The sequence below is a fragment of the Peromyscus leucopus genome, chromosome 9 (assembly GCF_004664715.2).
Source record: "Peromyscus leucopus breed LL Stock chromosome 9, UCI_PerLeu_2.1, whole genome shotgun sequence".
Lineage (NCBI taxonomy): Eukaryota > Metazoa > Chordata > Mammalia > Rodentia > Cricetidae > Peromyscus > Peromyscus leucopus.
Window position 1 is genome coordinate 52,675,900 of NC_051070.1, and position 22,565 is coordinate 52,698,464.

General features: G+C 53.8%; 2 protein-coding genes across 2 annotated transcripts; one reads left to right on the forward strand and one right to left on the reverse strand.

Moving 5' to 3' along the window:
- The first annotated feature begins 1,925 nt into the window (after nt 1–1,925).
- On the forward strand, nt 1,926–16,770 carry Fam160b2 (family with sequence similarity 160 member B2). Its single transcript, XM_028877610.2, is given in 19 exon segments — nt 1,926–2,026; nt 6,944–7,022; nt 8,691–8,863; nt 9,812–9,916; nt 10,007–10,129; nt 11,095–11,142; nt 11,144–11,264; nt 11,267–11,337; nt 11,418–11,614; nt 11,878–11,986; nt 12,221–12,297; nt 12,612–12,801; nt 13,377–13,522; nt 13,645–13,773; nt 13,899–13,989; nt 14,117–14,260; nt 14,603–14,743; nt 14,934–15,034; nt 15,196–16,770. Coding segments are annotated over 19 exon segments (2,229 nt in total). The 5' UTR covers nt 1,926–1,981; the 3' UTR covers nt 15,335–16,770.
- Nucleotides 16,771–20,047: 3,277 nt separating this feature from the next.
- On the reverse strand, nt 20,048–22,565 carry Nudt18 (nudix hydrolase 18). Its single transcript, XM_028877609.2, has 3 exons — nt 22,252–22,565; nt 21,230–21,443; nt 20,048–21,008 (listed from the first exon to the last, which is right to left on the reverse strand). Exons 1-3 carry the CDS (start codon nt 22,411–22,413, stop codon nt 20,413–20,415), a joined length of 972 nt encoding a protein of 323 aa, XP_028733442.1. The 5' UTR covers nt 22,414–22,565; the 3' UTR covers nt 20,048–20,412.

The window sequence follows — 22,565 nt, forward strand, 5'->3', positions numbered from 1 at the left end:
TGAACCCCAACGCTAAGGAAAGGGAGATCAGGAGTTCAAGGTCCTCCTCAGCTACACAGTGAGGCCAGTCTGGTTCACATCAGACCCTGTCTCAAAAAAAGAAAAGAAAACAGAGTTGACTTTACAGTTAATTATGGGATCAATGGGCAACGAAGATGGTTTGATAATTGTTTTTAAATATGACAACTTTACTTTTGAGTTTTTTTGGTTTTGTTGTTGTTGTCGTTTTGTTTTTTCGAGACAGGGTTTCTCTGTGTAGCCCTGGTTGTCCTGGAACTCTTTGTAGACTCGACTGGCCTAGAAGTCAGAGATCCACCTATTTCTGCCTTCTGAGTGCTGAGTGCCTTCATTACCATACACACACACACACACACACACACACACACACAGACACAGAGAGCTTTTTTTTTTTTTTTTTTTTTTTTTTATTCAGGGTCTCACTATGTAGCCTTGGCTGGTGGCTTTGAGCTCATGCCTGCCTCTGCCTCTTGGGTGTTGGGATCAAAGGCATGTGACACCAAGCCCAATTTACATGATCAATTCTTTGTTTTTGAGGTCTCACTGTTTCTGAGGCTGGCCTGGAATTTACTGTGCAGCCCAGGCTATGCCAAAGCTTACCATTATTTGTGTTTTAGCCTCCTAAGGGCTGAGATTATAGGCTTAACGTTACCATGCTTGGCATTTATTTATTTGTTTGCTAATCATTTATTTATTTATTTGGCACTGGGGTTTGAACCAAGGGCCTTATGCAGCCCTTGTTTTGTTGTTGTTGTTGTTTGTTTGTCTGTTTTGTTTTAAACTTTTCACACCTCCATCCCCTCCCCTGTGTGTGTGTGTGTGTGTGTGTGTGTGTGTGTGTGTGTGTGTGTGTTTGGCACAGGCTCTGACTATCTTGACTATCTAGTTCAAGGCTGTCCTTGAACTCTAGATACTGCCGAACGCTGGGATTGATTACAGGTGTGCCAAAATTCAGGGCTTGTCTTCCTCTCCCTCCACTGTAGGGATGTAAGAGTCGGATTCTGACCAGGCGGTGGTGGCGCACACCTTTAATCCCAGCACTCGGGAGGCAGAGGCAGGCGGATCTCTATGAGTTCGAGGCCAGCTGGGCTGCCAAGTGAGTTCCAGGAAAGGCACAAAGCTACACAGAGAAACCCTGTCTCAAAAACAAAAAAAAAAAAACAAAAAAAACAAAACAAAACAAAAAAAAAACCAGAGTCCGATTCGGTTGGGACTCCTTTTTGTTTTTGTTTTTGTTTGTGTTTGTTTGGTTTGCTTGGTTTGGTTTTTTGAGCCAGGGTTTCTCTGTGTAGCTTTGCGCCTTTCCTGGAACTCGCTTTGTAGACCAGGCTGGCCTCGAACTCACAGCGCACGCCTTTAATGCCAGCACTCGGGAGGCAGAGGCAGGTGGATCTCTGTGAGTTCGGTTGGGACTCTTAATCAGACTGCATACCATAGCGAACGTCTTGTCCGATATCCACTTTTGAAAAAGAACTAAACAACAGGTGAAAGTAATATGAGCCATAGACTAACCCAGTATTCCTAACTGGTTACATTTAAACGCGTCATCAATATCAATAGGGGAGCTCTGATCTCCCCCCACCACCACACACACACACACACACACACACACTATGTCTTCACCTTCTGGAGTGTCCTTGACACAGGACTTGGACATTTTAAACGCTTCACAGCCATGTGTGGCCAGGGCGACTGTTTTAGGCAGGGCTGTGGGGATGCGTGAGAAATGAGAAGTCTCTGGGTGTCACTCCAAGGGGCCTTGAAAGGCCAGGTCACTAGCAGCCATCAGCTCCCCAGGGCGCCCTCCCTGGCGGGCTCCCAAACGACCTAGCTCGCCCGGAGCTCAGAGCGCCCCCAGCCCTCCGGCAGGGGCGGGGTTCCAGGGCCGGGTCCCGCCTCCCGCCCGCTGGGCCGCCTCCTCCGCCACCGCCGCCGCACCGCCACCCGGAGCCGGGCCGCCATCATGCTGAGCCGGCTCGGGGCACTGCTGCAGGAGGCCGTGGGGGCGGTGAGCCCGGGCCCGGGGCGGACCGGAGGGGAGGGCGCGGGCCAGGGGGCGGAGGGCTGCGGGCTCCTTGGGCAGGGCCCCTCCCCGGGCCCCGACGCTGCTTCCGGGCCTCTGTCTCCGGGTCGTGTCTCTATGGTCCCGGCCGCCCAGGAGCACCTAGCTCCGGGATTCTCTCCAGACCGACCGGCCGGCTCCCTCGATCTTGCTCCCCGCTCTCGTGATCCTATGCTCTCGGCTCTTGTGATCCTGAGCCACGCTCCCCGGGTTCTGAGCAGGGATCCCTTGATCCTGCCTCCGCGCTGCTTCCTGTTATGCTCCCTGCGCCCCGCTCCTCTGATCCTGCTCTCTCTCCGCACTGCTGCTTGTTACGTTTCCTGCGCCCCAGAGCTACTGCTAGCTTTCTAACTCTGCTCTCCCCAGACGCTCCCTTGTCACCAGCCCATTCCTCCCGGATCTGCCCCTCGCCTCCTCCCCAGCCCCTGTCAGCCTCCTTCCTCATTCCTGTCGCGCCTCCATTCCTCCTCACCTGGGATTGAAAACAGCCCTCCCCGTCCCCTCTTCGGTGCTAGAGAACTCCCGCGACCAGGAGTTCGTCCACTGAGTTCCCTCTTTCTCAGCCAGGCATGGGAGTTGAGGCCCTGAGTGACTAAGTCCCCAGGAAGGTGATCGAGTGTATTGCAGGGGCGGGTGGTCCCGGGATCCCGGAAGCAGCCCTCTGCAAGACATTTAATCTCAGGCCACTGGTCGCAGCTGACTTTGAGTTAGGGAAGGTCAGCCTGCCTGAGGGGACTTGCATGGTAGGGTGTTTTGTTTTCGTTTTTTTTTTACAACTGTCAGTTTGTGTTTGGGCCATTTTCTGGGAGTGCAGGTCCCTGGCAGCCCACTGTGTGTGGATCACTTCATTCAGCAGCCTTATTTTTTCTCATTGTATAAGAACACCCTCTAATTGATATGTTTAGTCTATCAAATTGTCTCGAGAGAAACACTTTTGGGTTTGACCCCCTCTTCTTTCTCTGCATCTCCTACCCAGTCAGAGCATTTACTGCTATTTGTGTGTGTGTGTGTGTGTGTGTGTGTGTGTGTGTGTGTTTGAGACAGGGTTTCTCTGTGTCATCCTGGCTGCCCTGGAACTACTCTGTAGACCAGGCTGGGCTCGAACTCACAAAGATCTACCTGCCTCTGCTTCCCAAGTGCTGGGATTAAAGGTGTGCACCACCACCATCCGGCTATTGCTGTTATTAAAAACTGGCTCAGCCTTAGAAAAACTGGTAGGGGAGAGGGAGACACATCTGTAATCTACCTTCCCCAGCACCCCTGTCCTGCTCTGTCCTGAGGATCAGGGTCTAGGCTACCCCAAGAGGGAGAGTTTCCAAAATGACCCTTTCTTCTCCTTCCTATCCCAAATAAAAACAACTGTCATTTTAGAATGTGATCTAATAAACTAATTGATACTTCTGGACACAGCTCGATTTACAAGGAGGGTTGGAAGGGTGGACAGTCCTAAAGTTCCTTGATCCTTACACTCTGAATGCAAAAAGCTGAGCACCAGGGGCTGAAGATGCAGAGTGGAGGGACATATTTTTAGGCAGGTGACCTGAAGTGTGCGTCATATAGACCATTGTCCTGGAAGTGTGATTTATACCACACAGGACTCCCTCTTTTAGGTTCTACCCCCTAGCAGGGGTGGGGTGGGGGTGGTGGTGTTAGGTTTTCCTCAGATGGGACCACCAAGTCATTATGATCCACTCAGAGTGCTTCTTCTTTCTGCCCCTTCCCGGCAGAACAGAATAGAAACCCTCGTGGCTCTTTCTAAAAATACTGCTATCTTTTAGCGTTTCTTTGGTCTGGTATCTAGTAGTAGATTCAGGTAGAGATTTGGGTCTTGTTTTTTTTGTCCATCAGGTTTTGATGCCTTCCCTGGGTCTCTTGTTCTTATGTTAATAGCCCTCCCCCTTTTTTTTCCCATAAAGTTTGGCCCAAAGATTTTGGAACTCATAGATGAAATTTGAGGCTAGAGGAGACCTCAGAAACTGTGAGGTCATTGGGGTGCTGGCCAAGGCTCCAAGGACTTTCCAGGACAAGAAAGTCTGACAGAAGTGTCTTCAGGAGCTCCCTAAGAGTTGGTAAAAGCCCTTCTGGGGTTCTCAGATAAAAACCAGCCCTGGCCGCTGGGAAGCTCACAGTCTATCGGAACCTGACTCAGTGTTACACGTAAGAGCATGATGAGTCAGGTCACTCTTTGTGGATGGGGTATCTTATTATTGCAGTTCTTTAGTACATATGTGTTTGGGGGTATGCCACAAGCAGGCATGCAGAGGTCAGAGGTCCTGGGACTCAAACTCAGCAGCAAGGTCTTTAGCACGAGCCGTCTTACCGTCTGGGGTGGAGTGTCTTGAAGGACTGGGCAATGCCTTTCTGGAAGACTCACTGACCCTGCATCTAATTTATTTTAGTGTTTTTTGAGACAGGATCCCTCTTTATAGTTCTCACTGTCCTGGAACTTGCTTTGTAGACCAGGCTATCCTTGAACTCACAGAGATCCTGCCTCTGCCTCCTGAGTGCTAGGATTAAAGGCGTGCGCCACCACACCTTGCAACTACTAATTTTGAAAGAGTCTGCTGCCTGGCTGGGGAGTGCTTCAAAGTCTCTGACTGGTCCCATGTGGGTCCTGGGTCATGCGCGCACGCACACACACACACACACACACACACACACACACACACCCACCTGCTTTGCCCTGGCCATCTAAATACCTTCCTGCCTTTGTCTCCTCTTTTGCCTGACACTGCCAGATAGATCTTTCCAAAACATTCCTCTGGAGGTGGCACTGACCTTGCTGCCTTAAGCAACAACAACAAAAACCCAGAGCAGCCTTCTTGGCTTGGCCCAGGAGACCCACACGCCACATACGCCCTTTCCCCTGCCGCACTCTGCCCAATTTTTTTCTGCTGGGAACATCTTCCTTACTCTGCTGAAATTTGATCCCCTTGGAGTTTTTAATTCTTTGGCAGGATCTTGAAAGGAACCTGTTAGTGGCCCCTTTAAAGATTTACTGTTTTTGCCTGGTGGTGGTGGTGGCGGCGGCGGCGGCAGCGGCGGGCAGGGCCGGCGGCAGCGCACACACGTTTAATCCCAGCACTCAGGAGGCAGGCAGATGTCTGTGAGTTCAAGGCCAGCCTGGTCTACAGAGCAAGTTCCAAGACAGGCAACGCTACACAGAGAAACCCTGTCTTGAAGCCCCCCCCCCCTTCAAAAAAACAGATTTATTATTTTTACTTTGTATATATGCCTATCTATATCACATGTGTGTGGGTTCCTGTGGAAGCTGGAAAAGGGTGTTGGATCCCCTGGTGCTGGAGTTACAGTTGGGAAGCATCTGACGTGGTGCTGGGAACCGAACTCATGTCCTCCTGAAGAGCCAGCCGCAAATGCTCTTTGCTGAGCCATCTCTCTAGCCACTAGAGGTGACTCCTTTTAAGAGGTCCCTTTCCACTTTATATTCTTTTCTTGGTGGCAGCATGTTTACTGGAGGCCGAGTTATCATTAGATGCTTGTGGCATGGAGCATGGCACCCGGCACCTAGGAGGCGCTCACAGAGATGTGTACCAAATGAATAACTGTAGAGGATGAGGATGTCCTGCTCCAGACATGCCTGCTCCTTCACTGACCTCACTGTGGAGTCTTAGGGCTAGACAAGTGTGAAGGAATGATGGGCCCCAGGACACTGTGGTGAGCAGAGGCCTAGAGGAAATAAACACCCAGGGTAGGGACTGTTGATACATTTTTGTCCTGTTAATGATTTCTTCCTTTGTTTTAAAAAAAATTTTTTTTCTGAATTTCATAAAAATACCGTATTTTTATGCCCCACCCCCTCTCACATTCATGACCTTTGGTTATTATTGTCACACACACACACACACACACACACACACACACACACGCGCGGCTGCTGCCATTAACTGTCTGCGGCTCTTTATCTGGGGGTGGGACCTTTTGAACTTTCCCCGAATCCGTGTTGGCATGCCAACTGATGATGTCATTGTTCAGGTCTTGATTAGGTGACCATACCGTTGGGATTTCCTGGGCGCTGCTTCCCCGTCCTATAGAAGACACTATCTGGCAGCAGATGTCCTGATCCTCTGGCTCTTCCCATCTTCCCACCCGTCTTTTTCGGTGTTCCCTAAGCCTCAGGTGTCGGGGTATGCCGTGGATGGATCAATCGGGGCTGTCGTTCTCTGCCTGTGAACATTTACCGTACGGGGAAAGAGGATGCTTTCAGGACAATTACTCAGCTAGAGTGCCTAGAGGGAGAGAAGACTTTTGGGGAGGGGGAGCTGAGGGGCAGTGTGAGAAGTCTCCAGGGTGATAAGAGGAGGTGGGCAGGAGTTAGGGGTGCAGACCGTGGCCTGGCACAAAAGACGGAAGCACTCTGTAAGTAAAGCATCTCTTTGTAGGGTGTAGAAGTGTTCACCATCTGAACAGAGCCTGCCATGGCCTTGGACATAGGCCGTTAGACTCCGGCAGGGCCCGAAAGCTCTCCCTGTGTGTGCCGTTCCCATGCTCTTTCTTCTCAGGTGCCCTGTGGTTGGCGGTCTCCCTGTTGTAGTATGTGTGGGTTTCGGATTGTGCAGGAGTACTTCTGTCTGTTCCTCCCTCAGCATGCTTACTTCTTGGGGACAGAGCCTGTGGGATGGGGACATGTGGGGGAGAGAGTCCTCTGGGGAGACCATGATGCTGTGTGCTGGGGAAATGAATTACCCTTCCCTTTGAAAAGCTGGGAACAGAACGCATTCTCTAGGACCTAGAACTCACCCAACTGGACACGGAACAGGCACATGGGCTTCTGGTCCTTGGGTGCCGGTGCTAGTGGGGCCTTGGTTGGCACTCCCACAAAGACCGTGTCTACTCTGTCTGCAGCGGGAGCCCAGCATTGACCTGCTGCAGGCCTTTGTGGAGCACTGGAAGGGTATCACACACTACTATATCGAGAGCACAGGTAAGCCTTCTGCTCCCCAGTCTGGGACCCGGGGGGAGCTGGGAGAGTGGGCAGAGAGTGACCACGGGTGTCTTAGGAAGGTGACGGCAGGGTCCTGGACAACAGGACATCTCTGGGCTGAGCCAGGGAGACAGACAGATGGGCGCAAGACCCAGAGCCCTAGCCACTGCTGGTCTTCATGGTTAAATTGTTGGCGCCACTCAAGACTTTTGGGAGAGGAGTTGTGTGAGTAATGAGTGAGGACAAGAAGGTTGGGGACCTCACTGGCCTGACTGCACGGTAAAGGTGGCCCCATTTGCTTTCGTTTCCAGCTGGACACAGTCCCTAGGCCTTCAGTCCCAAGTGCTTGTCACTGGGACTGTTGATTAGAGGAAACGCAACAGGGTTTGGATGTCGCTTAGTTGGTAGAGTGCTTGCCTAGCCCAGAGACCTGTGTTCAGTCCTCAGTGCATAAACCAGGTGATGGGGCATGCCTGTAATCAAGTGCTGAAGAGATGGGAGCAGGAGGATCAGAAGTTCAAGGTCACCCTGGGATACATGAGACCTTGTCTTGGAGAGAGGGTTCAATAAATTATTTTGCCTTGGCCACCCTAAGAAGTACAAGTAGGAAAGCTGCTGGGTGGTGGCGGCGGCGGCGGCGGCGGGCGGCGGCGGGCGGCGGCGGCGGCGGCGGCGCACGCCTTTAATCCAGCACTCGGGAGGCAGAGGCAGGCGGATTCTCTGTGAGTTCGAGGCCAGCCTGGGCTACCAAGTGATCTCCAGGAAAGGCGCAAAGCTACGCAGAGAAACCCTGTCTAAAAAATCATATGCTATATGTCTCTCTCCGTATTGGGGACTAGTTGAACCCAGGGCAGTCCTCCCCACCCCGTCCCCCACTGAGCTTCATCCCTCAGCCTTTTTTACTTTTTATTTTGAAACAAGAGCTCACTAAATTGTCTAAGCTGGCCTCAGACTCACTCTGTAGCCCAGTAATACTTCTGCCTCACCAGCCTCCTGAGGAGCTGAGATCACAAGCCTGTGTCACCAAGGCCAGCCTAAAGCTAGGAGTCTTCCGACTCCCCTGGGTCTTTCTGTGCGGCTGGGCCCTTCATGTCCAGAGTGGGCTCCAGACCAGAGTTAGAGGGAGAGGGTGAGCAAGCGCCTTGCTTAACAGCTTATGCCTTAAAGGAAAGCTAGAGGGTGCTCCAGGGCCACTGGAAAGTTCTCTGCGGAGGTGCCAGGTGCAGCCGCCCTGCCGCAGATGCAGAATGCCACAGATTCCCCACCGGCAGGTTGTCTGTTTTCCTCTGACTTCCCTGAACGGAAAAGGGATAAGAGCCGGCCCTAGAAGACGCTAGAAAGGAAGCTGCTGAAATATAGCCTGGGCAATCGCAGGACAGACTCCATAGCTGCTCGTGTAAGCCTGGGCTAGATAGGCAGCTCTCAGAACATCTCCTGTGGACCCATGTCCTCCTTGGGGCCCATGAGGGGTCCCTGTTCTCAGTGTGGTACACCCGAAGTGACACACTGGAGCAAACACACACGGTCAGTCAGTTTACAGTGTCAGCTGTAAACTTCCATTTTTCTGGTGGCCCTCAGTCCGTCTCAGGCGTGACTTCCTCTCGGCTTGGCGTGAGCGGGTCTGGCGCTCTTCGTGTCACCTACCCTTGTGTCTTGACTCTTGATTAGACGAAAACACCCCAGCCAAGAAAACAGATATCCCCTGGCGGCTGAAGCAAATGCTGGACATCCTGGTGTATGAAGAGAGGCAGCAGGTATCCTCTGGTGAGGCCGGACCCTGTCTGGAATACTTGCTACAGCACAAGATCCTGGAGACCCTGTGCACTCTGGGCAAAGCGGAGGTGGGCATGCTCCCGGGGCATCTGGAAATTCCTACCCCAGGCAAACCCTTGTTCCATGCTCTTCTGTCTGTGATTCTCTACCTTGATGGAGCAAGTACTGTGGCCGAGTTACTTGGAGTAGCCCACCCCATCGCTCAGCAGAGAGGGACCTGCCACTTTGTGGAGTCTGTTCTAGATGCTAGGTGCTGGGAATTGAGGGACAGGATAGTCACACACACAGTGGGCCCTTGTTATCCCGGAGGATTGGTCCTAGGGCCCCGCCACCCCTCCTGTCAGATCCAAAATCTGCGCTGTTCAAGTCCTTTATATAAAACAGGATCTGGGGGCCAGCAAGATGGCTTTGTGGGTAAAGGCAGTTGCTGCCAAGCCTATGACGACGTGAATTCAGTTGCTGGGATCCACATGGTGGGAGAGAGCTGCAAATTGTCCTTTGACCTCCCCATGTGCAACGTGGCATATGTGTGCGAGTGCATACACACATAAATAAGTAAATAAATAAAATTTTAAAGAGGGTTCAGAAAGAGCGATGGATAGAGAGAGATGATGGATAGATTGGTAGATGATAGACAGATACCTAGGGGATGACCGTAGTTAACATACACACTCTTCTGTGCCTTTAAATCATCTCTAGATGGCTTATAATGAATAAATGTAAGTACTAAGAAACTCATGATGCTACAATAATTAGGTAATAAGAAAAAGGTCTGTACATGTTTTGAATATTTTTGATCTGAGGCGGATTGAACCCATACATACAAAACCAGTAGATATGGATGGAGGACCAGCTGTACTGGGTTCAGTAATGACCCCGTCATGAAAGGAACTAATTCAGGAAAGGGAGTTGGGGAGGTAAAGATAAGGACTGCTTTCCACGCTGTGTGGACGAGGCCTCCCAGAGAAGAAGGCTGGTGTCTGAAGCCTCACCTCTGACAGCATGCTCTTTCTCAGTACCCTCCAGGCATGCGACAGCAGGTGTTCCTGTTCTTCAGCAAGGTCCTGGCCCAGGTCCAGCACCCACTGCTGCACTATCTGAGCGTCCACAGGCCTGTGCAGGTGAGGACCAAGGGGACATGGGCTGCCTGGGCATACGGCCCTTTCCCCAACACCCTACCCTTCTGGGTTTCTTCCCTGTTCTTCCTTTAGAAACTTCTCCGCCTGGGTGGGGCAGGCCCTGGGTCCCTCACGGAAAAGGAAGAAGTTCAGTTCACCAGTGTCCTCTGCTCGAAGATCCAGCAGGATCCAGAGCTGCTCGCCTATATTCTGGAAGTAAGTGCTTTTGTGGGGGGACGGGGTGTGGTGCAGAGGCAAGCCTTCCGTCCCTGCTGAGGAAGCAGGAGAGGATGGTCCTCACAAGCACTCAAGGATGAGGCGCTTTTTTTTTTTTTTTAACCCACTCTGCATTTTTTTTGTTGCACTTTGAACTTTTTTTTTTTTGGCTGAGGTGGTGGGTGGTGGTGGTGGTGGTGTGGTGTTGTCTCATATATCCATGCGACTTCTGACTCAATGTGTAGTCAAGGATGACCTTGAACTTCTGACCCCCCCTGCCTCTATCTCACTGGTATTGTTATGGGCATGTACCACTGTGTCCAGTTTAGGGGGGGTGGTGAGGATAAAACCTAGGACTTCACATGTTCTAGGCAAGTACTATACCAGCTGAGCCACATCCCCAGCTCATCTTGACCTCTGTGCGCGTGGGTGAGTGTGTGGGAGCACGTGTGCGTGCGTGCGTGTGTGTGTGCGTGCTGGTGTGTGTGTGTGCACGTGCGTGCGTGCATGCGTGCGTGCATGCGAACTCGTTTAGGTCAGAGTGAAACTATAGAGTCGGTTCTTCCACTTTTACACGGGTCTGGGTCTGGGATTGCACTGAGGTCCCCAAGCCTCCTGTATCCAATGCCTTTACTAGATGAGCCATCTGGTTGGCTCCTATTTTGGCTGGCTTTTTTGAGACAGGCTTTCTCTATATATACATCCCAGGTTTGGCCCAATCTTACAATCCTCCTGCCTCAGCCTCCCAAGTTCTGGAATTACAGTATGTACTACATGATGCCTGGCAAGACACGTAGCAGACTGTGTGGCCCAGGCTGGCCTTGAACTTGTGAGCCTCTTCCCTCTGCCTTCCAAGATTACAGCAGTGCTCCGCCACACCTGGCTCTTACCCTGCATCTCAAGGAAGCACCCTGTGGGATGGAGTGCTCTCTCTGACCTCGGCCTCACCCCACCCTTCTTCGCAGGGTAAAAAAATTATAGGCAAGAAGACATCCAGAGAACCTACAGCTCCTGCCTGAAGACATAACTGGCTCCGGGGACAAGGACTGTCCCCGCAGTGACGCTCCCGGCAGGGATCCCGGACTGGATAGGGAGCACTGTGGTGTCCCAGCCTTGAGCAGCCACCTGCCTGCTGAGACGAGGGGCCAGACAATGGGCCTGGGGAGAGCAATCTCATCACCTCCCTGCTCGGGCTGTGCAAGAGCAAGGTCTGGCCACAGAGATGGGGGGGTGGGGGTGGGGGTGTGGGGAGAACGCCTGTCTCAGACATCATCTCCCCATCCCCTAGAAGAGTCGGGTGGCCCTGAAGGCACGGGAGAACGTATTGCTGCTGGTAAGCGTGGCCTCGCCAGCAGCTGCCACCTACCTGATACAAAGCACCTCCTGTTGTGTGGTGATAGCCGAGCATCTCTGCCAGCTGTACCGGTCCATGCCAGCCTTCCTTGACCCGGCAGACATTGCCACTTTAGAGGGCATCAGCTGGAGGTGGGTCCCCGGCCTGGGGAGACTGGGAAACACCTTCAGGGGCTGGTAGTTACACAGAATAGGCATCCTTGCTAGCTACCCTTCTCCTGGGCGGGAGAGCCAGTCCCTCTAGGGCCCTTCCCAGCCTCCCAGAAGCCTCACTTCTGCCATCTGGGGCACAGCAGAGGTTCTAGATGCAGGGGAGGCCAGCTCCCGGATGTCCTTCAGGAAGGCCTGGAAGCTTTGTGCTTCATCTGCCAGACTCCTGCTTCTCTTTCTCTTAGGTTACCCAGTGCCCCATCTGATGAGGCCTCTTTCCCCGGCAAGGAGGCCCTGGCTGCCTTCCTGGGCTGGTTTGATTACTGCGACCACCTTATCACAGAGGCACACGCGGTGAGCAGGGGCAGGTGTGCCCTGGGTTCTGTCCTGGCTCCCTTAGGTGTCTCACTCATCTCAGTGATGGAGTAGAGCTGATGCTGATGCACGGTGACTTGGGGCCAGATGCCAGCTTGGCCCTGGGGTGGCCAGGCTCCTCTGACATATTTGGGGCTGTGTGAAGACACCGTGGTTTTTTAGGAATGAATGTGATGGGGCGTGAATGTAGAAGACGAACTCTCTGGCTCCTAGGTGGTTGCAGATGCCCTGGCGAAGGCTGTAGCCGAGAAGCTGTTTGTAGAGACCCTGCAGCCCCAGCTCGTGCATGTGTAAGTGTCTGTTCAGCCCCTTGGCCCTGGTCTGTGTCTGGCCCACCCTACCAGGCCTCTGCCCAGAACAAAGGCCAGGGGACTACCTGTTGATACTTGCCGGGTCTAACATGCACATGGCTCTAAGCCCCACGGGCTGGAGAGCAGCCTCCCACCCCAACTCTAGGACCTCACGAGGGATGGGGAGGTAGCTAGAGATTTGCCAGGCTGTAAAGGAAGGAGAGCAAGAAAGGTTCTGCACTGCTACACCCATGCACGCACGCACGCACGCACGCACGCACGCGCCCTCCTCTGCTCTCCCCCTCTCCCTGCAGATCCGAGCAGACCATCCTGACGTCCACTGCCCTGTTGACCGCCTTGCTGCGGCAGCTGCGTTCCCCCGCACTGCTGCAGGAGGCCATGACCTTCCTCTTGGGCACTGACCAGCAGCCTGCAGCCACAGAGGACAGCCCCCATACGCTGGGCACGCACCTCATCATGCACTGTGACCATCTCTCCGACGAGGTAAAGCAGAAGCGCCTTCATCCCAGCTTGCTCCACAGCCACCGTGGGGCTTCCAGAGGGGTCTCTCCTGGCTTTCTCCTACCCGCTCCAGGTAGCTCAGCCTCAGGCCTCCCTCAAGCCAAAGCAGTGGCGGTTTATGACGTGCAGCCTTGCTGTCTTTGTCGCGGTTTTCTGTCTATTTTGCCAACTGCTTTTCTATTCATTCAGCTTTTTTTGGAGACCTGAGCACTATGAAGTAGTCCCATATTTTCTAATACAGAAATGGAGGCACAGAGAAGCCTATGGGTTTGCCTGAATTGGCGCATCAAATGAGAAATGGAATACTTCCTCTAGTCTCTGGCCAACAAGGGAGGTGACCCCTGCCTTAGAGGACTTTGTCTGGCATTGGTTCTCAGGCATTGAGAAACCAAGGAGGAGCCAGCACTCGGGAGGCAGAGGCAGGCGGATCTCTGAGGCCAGCCTGGTCTACAGAGCGAGTTCCAGGATAGCTAGGCCACACAGAGAAACCCTGTCTTGAAAGAGAGAGAAGCCAAAGGGGTGACAGGAGGGTCCCCTGCTGCTTTCTCTCACTCTAGATCAGCATTGCCACTTTGAGGCTGTTTGAGGAGCTGCTGCAGAAGCCCCATGAAGGAGTCATCCGAAGTCTGGTCCTGCAAAACCTTGAGGGCCGCCTGTATGTGGCCCGGGGCTCGCCAGAGCCTGAGAACTATGAGGACACCCTGTAAGTGAAAGAGGGAGGGAGGGAGGGAGGGAGCGAGCGAGCGAGCTGCCCAGGACTCAGCACAGCCATGCACACCGCTCATCCAGCTGTTCATTGGTGCATGCTCCTCTCCCCGCCTGCAGAGATCTGGAGGAAGACCCCTACTTCACCGATGGCTTCCTGGATTCTGGCCTTCAGCCCTCCACAAAGCCTCCCGCGGCTCCTGCCACCAGTTCGGATGGCAGAACAGCGGTGACGGAGATCGTCAACAGGTGGGGAGGAGGTTAGGCCACTGGTGTCAGCCTGAATTTGCTTCTGTCGCTGGGGTCCTGGAAACAGCAGAGAGCGCGGGGGAGACCTGGGGAGGCGCCTCCACACCTAGGCCCCTGTCTCTTAGCTTCCTTTGCCTGGTCCCTGAGGAAGCCAAGACATCAGCCTTCCTGGAGGAGAACGGATATGACACGTACGTGCACGATGCCTATGGCCTGGTGAGTGAGCGTCCTGTGGCTCCCTCTCTGCTGATACATCCCCGACCCCACACCGTTTTTTATGGGGTCCCTCAACTAGGCCTTTCTGGGCCTGCTCCTTCGACTCTTTCTCCCCCCTCTGCTTCAGTTCCAGGAGTGCAGCTCTCGTGTGGCCCCCTGGGGCTGGCCCCTGGGCCCAGCGCCCCTGGACGCTCACCTACCCGAAAGGCCCTTCTTTGAGGGTCGCTTCCTCCAAGTGCTCTTTGATCGCATGACCCGGATTTTGGATCAGGTAGCCACAAAGACTATTATGCCTAGGAGAGCTCCACGCTGGGCCTGGTGTCTTTCAGGAGGGTAGGGGCTGGTGACCAGGGTGGACCCCTCTTTGGTTCCTCAGCTCCACAGCCCCTTTACCTTTCCCCAGGCGGGAAGCCCTGTCTCTCTCGCCTGTTCTCCACACGCCCTAACATGCTCTGGCCCTCAGCCCCAGGGAATCCATGACATACACATGTCACGTGAGTCTTCCCACCCCCGCACACATTCACACCAGCCAGGCGCCTTGCTTGGGGAGTACAAAAAAAAATGCTCGCCACCCCTTGCCAACATTCAGGGTTGTCCATCTCGTTCCCTACAGCCATACAGCCTGAACCTACAAGTGACCTCGGTCCTGTCCCGGCTTGCCCTGTTCCCCCACCCCCATATCCATGAGTACCTCCTGGATCCCTACATCAGCCTGGCCCCTGGCTGTAGGAGCCTGTTCTCTGTGCTTGTCAGGGTAAGGATGAGGGTGTGACGGGAAGGGGCCGAGCAGGGCAAGGGGTGGGAATGGAGAAGCGGGCACCCGTACCAGTGCCAGGAAAAGCGCAGGCTTCCCAATCCCATCTCTCACCCCCTGTGGACGGGTGGAGCCCGGGGGCAGCTGTGGGACACGGTCAGTTCTCGTCTGAGTCCTTTCCCGACTCTAGGTGATCGGGGACTTAATGCAAAGAATTCAGAGGGTACCCCAGTTTCCGGGCAAACTGCTCCTGGTGCGCAAGCAGCTGATGGGCCAGGTTCCCGGAGAGCAGTAAGTAGGACCAGGAAGTGGGTGCCCAGGGTTGGGAAGGCGGCACTGAGGAGTCTCTCCTGGGTCAAGCCTTGTGAACATGGGCTGTCATGCCGTGTGGGCATGCCTGCCGACTCCCAGCCATGCCATCTCCCCCTACCCGCCACTGTCTCTCTCCTCAGTCTGGACCATCAGACCCTCCTCCAGGGCGTGGTAGTGCTTGAAGAATTCTGCAAGGAGCTGGCCGCCATTGCGTTTGTCAAGTTTCCCCCACATGGTCCTTACCTGAACTCCTCTCCACCCCCGGAAGGGCAAGTCTGAGCCAGGAGCATGATGGGCGGGAGGAAGACGCCTGCCTGTAACTTCTGCCCACGGGGCGGCTTCCTGCCTGGCCATGCCGCCGCGCTGTCCTCCAGACCGGGGACTTGGGCTGCAGGAGACCTCACTGGTTGACCATGTGAGCTGAGGTTTCAGGGTGGTGTCACGGAGCCAAAGAGCTGGCTTCTAAGGCAGTGGTGTTCTTGGGGTCTCCTTGGAGCCGCTGGAGGATGGCCAGTGAGCATCTAGACCCTATCCCTGCTATTCTGTGACCAGGGCCACACCATGTGACACGTCTAGGGGCGAGGGAAATGAACTGCTGCCTTTGAGGCTTGCTAGAAATCCAGTCCAGGGAGAGAGGGCCCAGAACCCTGTCTGTCCCCCATTAGTTATCATGGAAGCTGCCGAGACTCGGCAGGCTTCTTCATGGCTTCCGTGGTGTGAACAGAAGTGTCTCGGAGGCAGAGAGGGGGACTGTGGGGAAGCCCCCTCTTCCTGCTCTGCCCTCCCGGAGACGGTTGCAAAATTTCCAACTGCCTCATGGCAGATGCCCAAAGCATGCTCCGCGCCCAGGCGGGGGCAGCTGCTAACAAGAGCCTTGGCACAGCTGCAGCCGGGGCAGGCAAGGGCCTTGGAGCTGGGAGCTGGGTGCCAGGCTCCGGCTCCAGCTGGTTCCTCTCTGGCGCCTTCTGAACCCGTCTAAGCAAGTCCACAGCACCTGGGCAGAGAGGTCATTGACCAGGGGTGGTGGGTCTTATCCTCTGAATCCTGCCCGGTACCCAGGGATCCCAGTGAAATGCGCTCCTGGGGAGCACAGGCACTCAAGGGATAGATGGGACAGGGTACCCCAACCCCAGACCCCCGAGGCCTAGTGAGGAGGGGCTGAGACACAAGCAGATAGCTCTGGTATTGTTCTTCGTGTGTCCTTCATGGCTGGGGCTGCCACCCCACCCGGCCTGAATCTGTCTCAACCTGTAAGAACACCCGGGCGGTGCCAGGCATTACCTCACGACGGGCCTGCAGTCGTTGGCTTCGCTCCTGGGCAAGGAGGAGCAGGCCAGAGCCCCTTTTGCTTCCTTTTCCTGCCCATGCCGCCTCTCGAAGCCAGGCACAGGTTGCCAGGAGGTGACATGAAAGAGGAGGAAACTCAGTGACCTCTACCTCTCCCGAATTCCTCCCAGCGGGAGAGGACTTGTCTGCTGCTCCGAAGAACATCACGCACTCCTGTGTGTACGAGCTGTGTGTGTGTGTGTGTGTGTGTGTGTGTGTGTGTGTGTGTGTGTGTGTGTGCGCGCGCTGGTGTGGGAGCAGATCTTGGTGGAGTGGGTCTACACTCTGAGATTCTTACCGTTCGAGGGTCTGGGCAATAATGCACTTTGGCATTTGCATGGTGTCTTCACAACAGCACAGCAATAAACGGTGTGATTGTATGGACACGATGTTCCTCGGTCTGCTTGGCTTCTTCCCGGAGCTTTTCTGCCCCCTTTGAGCCCATTTTTTTTCACTCAAGGAAGACAAACTCAATTCCTTTTCCAGCACTGGAGGAGAGAGAGGTGATAGGTAGTGAGTTCTGACATCGCAAATTTGATGCTCCCCAGGACCAGCCCGGAAGTGACTGTTGGCTGAGCAACGTTGTTTCAATTCGGTTCACCTCCGTCTGAGCCTTCCAGCAGGAGTCATCTGGCTGTGGTAGGGCTTGCTTGTGCAAGCCTCATCTTGTGTGTGACTGTGTGCTGTATGACCACGTCAGTCACAACTGGGACTGATGAAAACGTGGTTTAGAGAGGGGATCTGAAGGGATGGTGCGGAGATAAGAGTGCTTATTTAGCCCAGCAGTGGTGGTGACGAACACCTTTGATCCCAGCACTTGGGAGGCAGAGGCAGGCAGATCTCTGAGGCCAGCCTGGTCTTCAGGGCGAGTTCCAGGACAGTCAGGGCTACACAGGGAAACCCTGTCTCAACAACAAAAAGTGCTTATTTAGCATGCCTAAGGCCCTTGGGTTCAATCCTTAACACTGTTTTTTATGTTAGTTTGGTGGGTTGGACTTTTTTGAGAAAGGGTCATGCGCTCAGGCTGGCTTTGAACTGGATAGCAATCCTGTGGCCGCATCCTCTTGAGTGCTGGAGTTACAGGTGTGTGCCATGATGTCCAACTCCCAGCTTTAAGAGAAAAAAAAAAAAAAAAAGGTCTGGGAATGGGTGTTCTGAGTCATCAAGAGTGCCAGGTCAGGCGATCAGACTAGAGAAGCAGGATCTTCCGCAGGGCTCCAGTGGAGCCTCGTAAAATCACCTGGAGGGGTGGGTTAATAGCTAAAAGCATGCACTGCTCTCGCAGAGGACCGAAATTTGGTTCCTGGCACCAACGTTAGGCAGCTTTCAACAGCCTTTGACTCCAGGGGCTCTGATGTCTCGAGACTTGAAGGGCACCTGCACTCATGGGCACATACTCACACGTAGAGACATACACACATTAGTTAAAAAGAAATCTTAAAATACTCTTTTGAGAGTAAATCTAGGCAAGTGGTTCTTACCTTGTGGGTCAAGACCCCTTTGGAGATTGAACGACCCTTTCACAGAGGTCACCTAAGACCATCAGAAAACAGGTGTTTACATGATGATTCATAACAATAGCAAAATTACAGCTATGAAGTAGCAATGAAAATAATTTTATGGTTGGGGTCACCAGAGCAGGAGGAAGTGTATTAAAGGGTCCCAGCATGAGGAAGGTTGAGAGCCACTGTGGTGGGTGTCTTTTTGAGGTACCAGTGCCAGGCTGGGGAGAAGGTCAGTGGGGGAGAGAAGCAAAGACCTGAATTTGAGTTCCCGGCACCCAGGTGGAAAAGTGAGGTAGGGCTGCACACACATCGGAAGCCCCGGCGCTGTGGGTGAAGAAGACACAGGGGACTCACGGGGCCTCGCTCAGGGTTCAGTGAGAGACCCCTGTCTCGAGGGAGTAAGGTGGAAATCGATAGAGCAGGACTCCCAGCATCCTCCACTGGCTTCCGCACATGGGCACGCATGTGCTCCCAGACACAGATAAAAATGCCAGCGCCCAACTGGCTTCAGCAGCTTAGTCAGTACAGTGGGTGGACAGAATTGTCTGAGAGCTTTCTGGGTGATGGTGATGTGTACCCAGGATTGAAAATTACCAGGCTCAGTAGTGGGAGTGAAGGTCACTGCCCTTCTCTCTGTGTGTAGAAACTGGAGGAGGAGTCGTGGACTGAATAAAAGGGTTTTGCTTTTTGCTTCTAGTCGGGACCATTAGGTAGCCTGCTTAACTAGCATGTGTGAGACCTTAGGTTCAACCCACAGCATTACAAAAATGAAAAAACAGAAAAGACTATCATTTTTCTTGTTTTATTGAGACAAGGTCTCTCTAAGTAGTCCTGGCTGATCTGGAAGTTGCTATATAGACCAGGCTGGCCTTGAACTCATCGAGATCCTCCTGAATGTTGGGGTTAAAGGCATGCGCTACCAGCTGGGCAGTGATGGTGCACACCTTTGATCCCAACAGAGGCAGAGGTGGGTGGATCTCTGATGATTAGCAACACACATTTCCTTTGCTTCCGTTGCTTTGGGGTTTTATTTAAAATTTTTATTTTTAATTATGTGTATCTGTGGAGGGGTTTATGCACATTGACTTGCAGTGTCCACAAAGGCCAGAGAGGGTGTTGGATGTCCCGGAGCTGGAGTTATAGGTGGTCATGAGCCATTCAGTGTAAGAACTGGGAATTGAACTCAGGGCCTCTGCAAGAGAGCAGTACATGCTCTTAACTGCTGAGCTGAACCATCTCTCCAGCCCCAAAGTTTTCATCAAATATAATAATAACAATAATAATAATAATAACAACAACAACAAAATAATGCTTGGCACTGGCGTGCTGAAGCACATCTGTATTCCCAGGACTCAAGAATCAGAGGCAAGATTGCAACAAACGTGAGGCTAGCCTGGTCTAGATGGGTGGATTCTATCTCAAGAGAACAAAATCCTGTTATGGCTTGGGAATGTAACTCAGTTGGCAAAGTGCTGGAGTTCTGCAGAAGTAGGAGGATCAGAAATTCAAGGTCATCACCAGCTACATTATAAAAGTTCTTGAGGCTAGCCTGGGCTGCATGAACTGAGGAAAGCTTTTGCACAAAACTTAAAAGTCACCAGATGATGGTTGCACATACTTTTAAATCCCAGCACTCAGGAGGCAGAGGCAGATGACTCTCTCTCTGAGTTCGAGGCCATCCTGGTCTACAAAGTGAGTTCCAGAACAGCCGAGGCTACGCAGAGAAACCCTGTCTTGAAAAGCCAAAAAAAAAAAAACAAACAAAAACAAAACTTAAAAAGCCAGGACCCGAGAGCACATGGATACAGCTCAGAGCCCAGAAGCTCAAAGAGAAAGAAACTTGGGCTGAGAGGCCAAGATGTCATCCTCAGCTCCTGTCCCACATGCTATTTCACCAGCCCAAACTCTTCCAACACCTGGACAGGTCTGAGCTGTGTTTTTATTAGGGGTGCGGTCACTTCAAAGTCCCACACCCACCCCAGCAGGACAGAAAAGCTCAAGAGAGCCAGGGTGGGTTGAGGCTTCAGTGAACAGCCCTGCCTACCCTAGAAGCCCTCCACCCCTGCATCACATCAGTGTATACATCATGAGGAAAGACCTGGGTGGCTGTGGGCGAGACAGTGGCCCCACGTCTTCCCCACACAGACATTTAGGCAAGAAGGCAAGTTAAGCAACATCTTTTTTACTCAGCAATGAGGACTCTGCCCTGAGGGACGAGTCCCCCATGATCCATCCCTCTCTACATTCCTAAGGGCTTGGATGAATTAACATGCGGCTTTTTTTTACCAAAGTGGACAAGGAAATAAGATGATGCCATTTGGGGTTCAAAAAGCTTCTCACCATCTTAAGAGAAGCACTGTGTACCCTGAGAACGACGGAAACCTTTGAGTACTGGATTCAAGGCACTCTCCCTTTGGGCTCAGTGTGGGGTCCCTGCACACAGTGCAATGAGATCTCAGAGTGCCACCTCTTTCCTGCCCACAGAGGGAGGGTGGCTCCTCAGTTTCTGTCACGAGTGGCGCCTCTCTATCTGCTCAGGGGGACGACCGAAGGTTCCTGGAGTCTGTGTAGAAGCTGTTTTTGTAAGTCTTCCTCTAACACCTTCCACCAAAAGTAGTTCTCGCCCCGAATCTTTGGGGGCTCATCTTGGATTCCTGGGTTCCGAAAAGCCACCGTCACTAGCACGTTCAGGCAGATACCATCCATGTGGTCTCTGCCCAGATGCTGCAGTCCAAGCAACCCCTTGGTCTCCACTGCCAAATTGTGCATCGTCAGACACTCCTGTAGCAGCCGCAGGGTGGCCACCTTGATGCCCCCCCTTTGCTCCATAGGGGTGAAGCCACAGGCAGTGATGGGCAAGTGAGGCGTCCCTACTGAGCCCACCAACACCCAGACTGACTGGACCGTTGTGAAGGTGGCCACCAGCCGCTGGCAGACCACACTGCAGGGAAGCTCTTGAGGCAGAATGAGAGGGTGCATGGCTTGTTGGCAGAATTTGGCACCCAGCTCCACCAAGTGCAGAACATCATAGGCTCTAAGCGGAGCGGGCAGAGAGACCCGTGGGTACCAGCCAGCCTGTAGGGACTCAGCATCTGCATCCTTGGAAGTCTTGAGAACTCCACCTAGGGTAGATTTGGAGGAAGAGGAGAGGGTCCGTCAATATGAAAAGTGTTGAGTCCGAGAGAGTAAATGGCCACCCAAGCATTCCAGGGGGAAGACCCCACACACACACACCCAAGCTCTTAGACTGTAATAGGTCAATGGCAATTTGCAGAAGCCACAGTATGGCTGGCTCAGGAGAACAAACCGAGAAAGTGCTCGAATGCCACCAGGTGGGCTGTACCTGTGGGTCGAGCAAGGAATACAAAACGGATCCAGGAGGCACCCCTCTCCTCCACAGACAGCAGTGTCACTGGTTCACAGAGCAGCCCAGCCTCCTCCTTCACCTCCCGCTGCATCGCCTCCACAATGGTCTCCCCGGCTTCCATTCTCCCTGCAGGGAGGTACCAGGTTCCCCGGCACTCTCTCTTGGCTTCCTGGATCATCAGCACCTCGTCCTGCGAGGGGAAACAAAGCAATCTTCACTCCTACCCAGTCAGTGGTGGGGCTTCCGAAAAGCAGCCCCCTACCCTAGCTGGATGGTGGCCCAAAGCTCCCTTCTTGGTAGACATCCTCAAGCTGCTGGGTCCTCGGGAGCCAGACCCTGGTGTGGGTGGCCGCCTCCTCTTTGCTGTAGCTCAACTTTGGATTCAGAGGGATCTCTGTTGTAGGAAAGGGCTGAGGTCCGGGGGCGTTGCTCCAAGGAGGCCCTATCCTGAAGGCTGTCACCACTCCAATACTGACTCCTGTCTACGCTACTGTAAGTCCTTCCTCATAGGACTTACAGCTTGTGTGGGTCCCTACTCTAGGGTCTAAGCTTTGAAACTCAGCTCCACCCCCTTCCCACCTACCCCTACCATCGGCCAGGATGTTTTCACGTTGACTTGTACAGAGATGATCACTAAAAAGAACTCCCAGGGGGTCAGATGCCTGCCTGTAAGCTCCCCGTTACTATCCGTGGAGCCGGGAGGGTCTAGGAACCCCCCCCAGGACGCCAGGCACCTGGTAAGGAAGGAGGAGGTATACTACAGGCCTCTCCTAGTGGAGGCGAGGTCTGGTGGATGAGACAAACCGCCCCGGGGCCTCGGCTTCTCCCACGGTATTACAGTCTACAGGGACGATCTCCGCTCAGCGGCTAGTGTCAGAGTGCTTTGCAACACTGGGAAGCGCCCCGCACAGGCAGCGGCCGTTGGCTCGCCTGTTCCCACCAGGGCTGGCGGCGCGCTCCCGAGACCAGCTGAAGGCCGGCGGCGGCCGGACGCTCACCTGCTCGTTGAGGAACACGGCCAGCACCACGTAGCAGACATTCTTCCGCAGCCGCACGGGCGACAGCGGCTTGCCAGGCGGCTCCGAGTCACAGCTCTGCACCAGCAACCCCTTGCCCCCCAGCACGGTGGCCAGCGCCCCCGCCAGGCCTTCCGAGGCCATCAAGTCTCCAGGGAGGTGGCAAGCCGGGACCTGCCAGACCCCCGGAGGCAGGCGGCGGGGACCAGAGCTGCGGTGGGCGGCTGAGCCCCTCGCCCCCCTCCCCTGCCTTGAGGGCCAAGGCTAACGCGGAACCTCCAGGAGAGACCAGGCTG